Source organism: Apium graveolens, chromosome 8, assembly GCF_009905375.1.
Source record: "Apium graveolens cultivar Ventura chromosome 8, ASM990537v1, whole genome shotgun sequence".
Taxonomy (NCBI): Eukaryota; Viridiplantae; Streptophyta; class Magnoliopsida; order Apiales; family Apiaceae; genus Apium; species Apium graveolens.
This window is the reverse complement of record NC_133654.1, coordinates 248,488,905-248,497,191: the sequence shown is the minus strand read 5'-3', so window position 1 is coordinate 248,497,191 and position 8,287 is coordinate 248,488,905. Positions and strand designations below refer to the sequence as shown.

Below are 8,287 nucleotides of genomic sequence, written 5' to 3'. Positions count from 1 at the left end.
ATCATATTAATATTACACTAACTATAAATAAAATTAATATTACACTAACTATAATTCGTATCCTATTGACTTGAACTAAAAAATCAAATTTTAATTAAAATATAAATTATTATTTTCTAAAATACAAATAAAATTATCAATAAAACTATATAGTTCAATCAATAATATTTTCATTTCCAAATATCTTTTATAGAGTTATAGTTAATCGATTAAGTAATCATCATGCTAAAATAATATTTTATGAACATATACGTCTATTAATAAAGTCATATCATTTAAAATTTTAAATGAACAAAATTATGAATTGAATTCAATATATATTTTTTCAAAAATATATAATATTAAAAAAAATCTGTGCGATCCGTGCATCGCACGGGTTTTAAGTTAGTATATATATATATATATATATATATATATATATATATATATATATATGAAATCATATATTAGATCATGAAATCATTTTAGGGTTGTTGGGAAAAAAAGAGATGGTTTCTAGAAGCCATGAAGTGTTTAGTCAAGTCCTTAACATAATTTTTTCTTCACCTTAAATGTGACTTTAAATCCATTTTCGCTATCTGGAAATTCTGCATAGGTACTCCTCGTGGACGTCAAATGTGACTTCAAAAATCTGGCATCCACCAATGAGCAATGACCAAGCCATCAACTATATATACATCACATGATTTAAACAAGTTACATGCAACACGTACATACGGCTTTTTAAAAAAAAAAACTTAGGTGATAAGATACATTTGTTTAATTCAATTTATTCATATAAAAGATAGAAATAATATAAAAATGTACAGGGAAGACCGAAGGTTTGAATTTAAAAAGTAGTAGTTGAAACTGGCCAACATGGTTTGGACATCACAAACAATGTCCTATAAATTGAAGATTCACGACTTCGAATTATCAACATCCACTTCAAACAACACTTACAATCATATTTTCTCTATTATCAAATGGCTATCCAAATAGTGCCTTTACTTATGTTCATGATCTTTGTTTTCATGCTTCTTAATTTACTCAAAACACTAATCCGAAAATCCAAACTCCCAAAAAAACTTCCCCCAGGGCCATTTAAACTCCCCATTTTAGGAAACTTGTTACAAGTGACTGGTGCACTTCCTCACCGCAGTCTCTACAATTTGTCCGAAATTCATGGACCTCTCATGCACCTACAGCTTGGTGAGGTCTCTGCTGTCGTAATATCGAACCCGAGAGTTGCTAAAGAAGTTCTCAAAACTCATGATCTTTGTTTTTCTGACCGTCCTACACTACTACTTGGCAATATCATCTTGTCCAATTGCAGAGACATTGTCTTGGCTCGCTACGGTGATCACTGGAGACAATTCCGAAAAATATGTACCTTGGAACTCTTGAGTGCTAACAAAGTTAGGTCTTTCCGATCTATTCGAGAGGAGGAGGCAAGGGATCTTATTGAATCCATTCAATCAACATCAGGATCACCAGTCAATATCAGTAAAAAGGTTTCTAATTTGGCGAACTCGATAACTTGTAGGTCTACGATTGGAAAGAGATGCAAGTATCAACATGAACTCATAGAAGCTACCGAGAATATAGCCTATTGGGGTGCAGGTTTTTTCATGGCTGATTTGTTTCCATCTATGCTAGTTTTTCCAGTTCTTAGTGGAATGAAGCCTGCATTACAAAAGGTCCGAAGGGAGCTTGATCATATATTCGATTACATCATTAATGAACATAAGGAAAAGTTGGCTAGTAGAAAAGAGAAAGGAACTAAACTCGAAGCAGAGGAGGAAGATCTTGTCGACATTCTTCTGAGAGTTAATGAAACTCTGCAACTTGAATTTCCGGTTACTGCCAATGACATCCAAGGCATTGTTTTGGTAAGTAATATATTTCAATGCAAAGTTACAGAAAAAAAATTATAGAGCTAAATCTTCAAAGATCAAGCCGCTAATTAATCTTGATTTCTTGTCTCATTAATAAATTATTGATATCTCTTATCAGGATATGTTCACTGCGGGAACTGATACATCTTCAGCGGTGCTAGAATGGGCGATGTCGGAGTTGATGAAAAAGCCTAGCGCAATGAAGAAGGCACAAGAAGAATTGAGAACAGCCCTGAAAGGAAAGAAAAGTGTAACAGAAACTGATATTCAGGGTTTGAGTTATCTAAAGCTAGTGATCAAAGAAACCCTACGCTTACACCCACCGGTTCCACTACTACTCCCTAGAGAGTGTAGAAAAGAATGTGAAATTGATGGATACACTATTCCTGTTGGAACCAAAGTCATGGTAAATGCATGGGCTATCGGAAGAGATCCCGAATGTTGGGTTGATGCCAACAGTTTTATCCCGGAGAGATTCGAGGAAAGTTCAGTTAATTACATGGGAGCTAACTACGAATTTATTCCGTTTGGCGCTGGACGGAGAATGTGTGCTGGAATATCATTTGGAATAGCTAGTGTGGAGCTTCCTCTTGCCCAGATGTTGTATCACTTTGACTGGACACTTCCTGATGGGATGAAGCCTCAAGATTTGGACATGGACGAAACTTTTGGGGCCACTACTAAACGGAAGAACAGCTTGTTTCTGAATGCCACTTCTTACATTTCTACCCTAGAAGATTAAAATTGATCAAGTTATCTTTTTCGTATTTTGTTTTTAATACATAAAAAAGAGAAACTTGATAATTTTTTAATGGTAAAATTGTAATTTCATTGCTTATGAATACATACTTGAATTTGTTCAGGGTGAAATATATGGCATGTATCCTAAAAAATTCTTACTTCTTCGTGCTCAAATCTTATGTTCATTCTTTGTTGTGCTTGATGAGCATTTCTAACTCCATATTAGTATGACATTATCCGTTTTGGGCCGAATCCACACAAATTTATTTTTGAGTCACTCCCAAAAGATCTCATACTAATGGAGTTATCAGAAGGCCCACCTGCCTTTTCCTTAAGTCCATCATGAGATAACCCATTTGCCGCTTCCTAGGCCCAACCAGGAGCCCATATGAGATTGTTCTGGACCGCTATAACCATAACCCTGATACCACTTGTTGGGCTTGCTGAGCATGCCTAACTCCACATTAGTATGTCCGCTTTGGGCCGTGCCCGCACAAATTTGTTTTTGGGTCATTCCCAAAAGATTTCATACTAATGGAGTTATCTGACTGGTTATATTCTAGCAATTTGCCCATCTCATAAACGATGTTGGACAACTTCTAACATTCTCAAAATTGCACCGGGACAACAGGCAAGTACTTTTGGTGCCAATTCATGTCATAAAGAGCAATTCAATGTTATTCGCTATACAAACCTATGTTTGAATTCAATATAAACACCATTACAGGAAAACAGGTTATAACCGATCGCCCGAAATGATCAGTTATGAACCAATACGGTCGGTTATAAACCATAAAACCGACTGTCGAGCGTCGTCGGTTTAAGCTTGGTTGGTTATGAAATTGGTCGTGTTTAACTCTTATAACCAACCATTTATACGACTGATTATTGTATTTTAAATTCACAGAGATGTGAGCTAATTTTTAGACACATGTCTCCATGTGGCTACATGTGGGCATTCTATGTCAGCAGAAAATAGCATAACCGACCACCTACTCATGATTGATTATGATTTAATTTGTTGATCAAAGATAAAATCGACCGCAGTCAAATCTTCTTCTACGGTTGGTTATGTGACGGTCGGTTATTTATAAAGATGGTCAAAATAATAAAACGGTCGGTTATTTATAAAGATGGTCGGTTTATGGATATAAATGGTAGAAATGGTCGGTTGTATTCTAGCGGTCGGTTTTCTGAGTTTTTTTGGACAAATTGCAGATCCTGAGCATTCATATACCAAAACACAACCAATACAATTTTTCCTGTATCGATATCACAATCCAACCATATACTATAACCAAAGCAGTATAAAAACCAAAATGCAATCTACAATCAAATCCATCCAAACACAATTATATAAAATGCATGCTACATTCAAATCCATAACCAAATGCAATGCAAATACCATATCCAAGACAACTGGATTAACCGACAGTACAAAGTAAAATTACCACCACCAAAGCTAAACATGGAGTTCGATAAAAATAGACATTAATCCACAACCGCAAATGTTTAATATTTAAGAAAGTTCAAGAAAATCACCAAGCTTGACTAATTCGACAAAGAAACTTCGGATGATCAACCATTATCTTCGCTCATGTCATCGCCACATCGTTCGCCACCGCCTTCGCCAAGCTCTTCATCTATATTTGCATCCGTATCCTCGTCCTCATCGGTATAATCCTTTTATCCCCCCAAACCTTGTTACGTTTCCTATGAAAATATGTGAACCAATTAAAATCAAGATTAAGTATCAATCAAAACAAATAATAAACCGAGATTAACTATTTTACCATTTGAACACGAGCTTACTACTTTTGAAGGATATCCACGATCAAGGTCCCGACAATGTGCATAATCTCACTGCTGATAAGGCTAATCCATTGAGCCCTTAAAGTCGGGTTAGCGGATGGATAAGAGGCCTCGAGAGCGGTCCGTGCAAATTTGGTTATATCTTCATGCGAGAGCCGATGAACAAATTGTTGAGGATTGGCACGGATCTCTATGAGCACATTTCGAACAATCGAGAGGAAGATACGGTCGGGGATTACTCGATTTTATCTTGGTGCAGATGAGGAAGAGCCGGCTTCGCCACGGGTGAAATCCCTATAGTGTGTGGCTAGTGTGGGAATGAGATCACTTGCTAGAGCACTGGGGAACCCGACAACATAGTTCTTTTTGGGCCTTTCACTTTGGGAACCTCCATTGCCTCCATCCACCAATCCCAAGGCTCATCCAGCTCTCCCGTTTGATTAATCTCCACCGGCATACTCTCAAGAATAGAGGCATATCATTCCTACACATTTATCAAATTTAATTAGATCACTATTTCATGCTTGTGATATAAATATACATGTATGTACTCTAAAAAATAGCACGTGATAAAATAATAGATTACCATGATACGCAAAGCAGACGGGGTAGTATATATTTGATTTTCAGGAATGGAGCCAACCCTAGTGTGACATTCTTCCCGTAACTCAAGTTTAGTCAGATTTTAGCCATTGTCTTTTTCATTTCTAGTAAACCACAAAGTAACTTATATTAATATTTACAATATAATATTAAATAATTATAAAGTAAAATTATATTATGTGTGTATGCATGCATATTTATATATTTTTACCTCACGTACACGGTTGAATGAGCGAGCACCCGCACTATGCAACCTTTCAACATGTTGACGATTAGCGGCTCCAACTTCCGACCTATGCAAGTGCCCTTCATCCTTTTCCCTGACAAAATCTTTTCAAAATATCATGTTCTTATAATCTGGTTTTAAGTCCAACTTCGAAACCCCTTGTTCTCTTGATTTTCTCTCAAATCTCTTCTTCAATTCGTTCATGGTCCTTTTGACTGTGACCTTGATGTGATCTTTAATGTTAGCTTTTGCTTTTGAGTGACTTTGTCCCTTTAATTTCCTATAATATTCCTACATAATAGGAATAAATACGAGGATTATAACTACGCATAAAAAAAATATGATATCGTTTTTACTTGGAACTCCAACACCCTAAGACCTAACAATTTTGGGTAAGCCGCGTCGATGTCACTAAATGTGTATTTACTAATTGGCCATCTTTCCCGAATCATCATGAGCACAGTCTTTTTTGCCTCATAATCTTCAATACTATATATAAAACATTGAAATGGTGAACTCGTGGACAATATATATATACATATAACTCATGAAGATCATGAACACTATATACTACATAACACTACATATAAACCATTATACTTACTGCCCATCCGAGATATCGATCCGTCTAGGTCTAGATTGTATTTTGGCTCCATAAATACCGCATGAATATGATCGCGATCTCCTAACATATCTACTTCTTGTTTCTTCTGCATCAGTTATGTTTTGATCGGGCTCCGAATCGATATCCAAATCCGTCGGCTCGTCACGCAACGCCAACATTCTCTTCCCCCTTTTCGCTCCTTTCCCTTTGCTCTTGGCCTTGCTTGTACCTCCACCCTTAGCAACACCCTTATATTTTTTCTTAATTTTTTCAACATCCTTGCCTTTTAGTTTGCCTTTCTTCGCCATCATGCTTAAAATCGTGGTAGCCATAATAAATATGACAAGCCAACCAAAGAGCCCCTATAATTCATTAGAAACAGGTTAAAACCCGACAAATTAATGTCACTTAACAAAATCAAAAAAAAAATGCTTAAACAACTTAAACGTCATAATTAACACTATAAAGTAACTTCACCTCTTACAACACTACAATTAAATTTATGAATTTATAAATTCAACTCTTACAACAAACCATGGATACTATCATAAACACTTCATTTAATCAACCACTTCAACCATAAAAAATAAAATGAAAATAGAGGAATTGGAAATTAGCTTACATCGAGCTGATAAAATAGAGAGGAATTAGCACGGTTATGAGTACCACAGACTAAATTAGCACATTTAATCGCCATTTTTGCATTTGAGATAGTACAGAGAGAGTTGGGAGAGTTTAGAGAGACAGATAAAATAGATATGAACCGTTCTTTTTTTTTAATTTATATACAGAGATAAAACCGTCCGCCTACACGATCGGTTATGTCACTGGACTTTGTGACCTATACAAAATGACAATGTTTTTATTTAGGCGGGTTTTTAAATTTTTCGTGAATTTTTTTTTCGCCTAATTTTTTTTAATTTTTTAGATAAACGGTCGGTTTTTATGCTTAAGCAGTCGGTTTTACTAACCCTAGAAACTCTAATGGTCGGATTTAGTAACCCATAAATTGAAAAAAAAGGTTATAAAAACATAATTTAATTGCTTAAATATTATAATTATTCAAGTATGTGTTATTTATAGTTGCCTCTAAACATCCATACGGTTCGATCATGTAAATAGTGAAATTTATAATGTATAATTTAAATTACCGTTTTATGTTTTTTCGAGGTACTAATTGTACGACTTTGGATGTTTCTTTTTTCTCTTCATCTGAAATATTTACTTTCTCCGTGTTGTAATAGGAACACGTACAACAATGACATGCTAGGTGATTGATCCTTTGATTTAGTCCTCCCCAGGGTGCGCCCAAGCTTGGGGCCAGCTCAGTTATCTTATACATCGGTCCATTATACTGGGGTCATTTCAAAAGAAAAAATAGAATTGTCTTCTTCGTCGCCTCAATGCTTTATTTTTGACGAAACTCATGTCTTAGTCTTCATTTTACTACACCAGAAATTGAATCAGACAACACCACTTACACAATGGTTGATCAAAAAACTGTTGTCCCAAATCATCAGACAACGGTGAACGATTCGTTGACTAAAAAATATTGTGCGACTTCCCTTCACACAATGGTGATTCAACTTTTTCCAAAGTGTTGTCTACATGGTACCAGTGTGCTCCAATGAGACAATGGTTATAGTTCAGCTTATTGTGTGACTTCTCTTACACAAGTTGTTTTTAGGTCATAATAAACCATTGTGCTCACTTTGAATTTAGATAACTAATTGTCATGACTGTTGTGCAAGTTAGACAACGGTGGCTCAGAACACATGTGTTCATGTATTTTAGATAATGGTGCTTTTGTTGTTTGACTCAGCTCAGACAAAGGTTTTATTTAGTAGTGTGTGATTCTGTTTTTATAATGGTGGAGCATCATTGTATGAGGCTCAAACACACCGCGCCTCAATAGATAACGAAATTTTACTCTTTCAGACAACGGTCCAGGAATGTTGTCTTATTCAAAATTCTTGTAGTGTTTTAAAAGTAGAAGATATAAGTAAATAGAATCAGCCGTCGATTCGGAGCCGCTTAACATTGCAAGTAAGTAAATAAAAAAAAACATACTTGTATTAATCAAGATGGTCTAAAATGTGTATATTCTTATAATATTTTAAAATTTAATTATGTTCCATAAAGTTAATCTATTATCATATTAATTTTTTATAGTTTATAAATATATATTTTACTTGAATATAACATATAATTTTATGCATCAATTTAATTTTTTTTTAATTTAAATTTGGACCGCAAATAATAATTATCGTATTATTTTATAATATTGTCTATTATTAAAATTTAATATTACGTATTAAGAATAATATAATATTTAGAAAAACTAAATAATCATGTGATCCTTTGACTTTGCCTTTTTTGTGAACCTTTGACTTTTCCGCATTCACAATAGTAAAATATATGTTT

The 8,287-nt window shown here is 34.7% G+C and overlaps 1 protein-coding gene across 1 annotated transcript; it reads left to right on the top strand.

The window, feature by feature from the left end:
* The first annotated feature begins 901 nt into the window (after window positions 1–901).
* On the top strand, window positions 902–2,747 carry LOC141676778 (cytochrome P450 CYP71D312-like). The gene is made up of 2 exons (XM_074482491.1): window positions 902–1,871; window positions 1,996–2,747. Exons 1-2 carry the CDS (start codon window positions 966–968, stop codon window positions 2,617–2,619), a joined length of 1,530 nt encoding a protein of 509 aa, XP_074338592.1. The 5' UTR covers window positions 902–965; the 3' UTR covers window positions 2,620–2,747.
* Window positions 2,748–8,287: the final 5,540 nt, after the last annotated feature.

Coding starts and splice junctions, on each gene's coding strand:
- LOC141676778 (XM_074482491.1), top strand. CDS start 966: ATGGCTATCCAAATAGTGCCTTTACTTATGTTCATGATCTTTGTTTTC. Junction 1,872..1,995: donor ACATCCAAGGCATTGTTTTG/GTAAGTAATATA, acceptor ATCTCTTATCAG/GATATGTTCACTGCGGGAAC.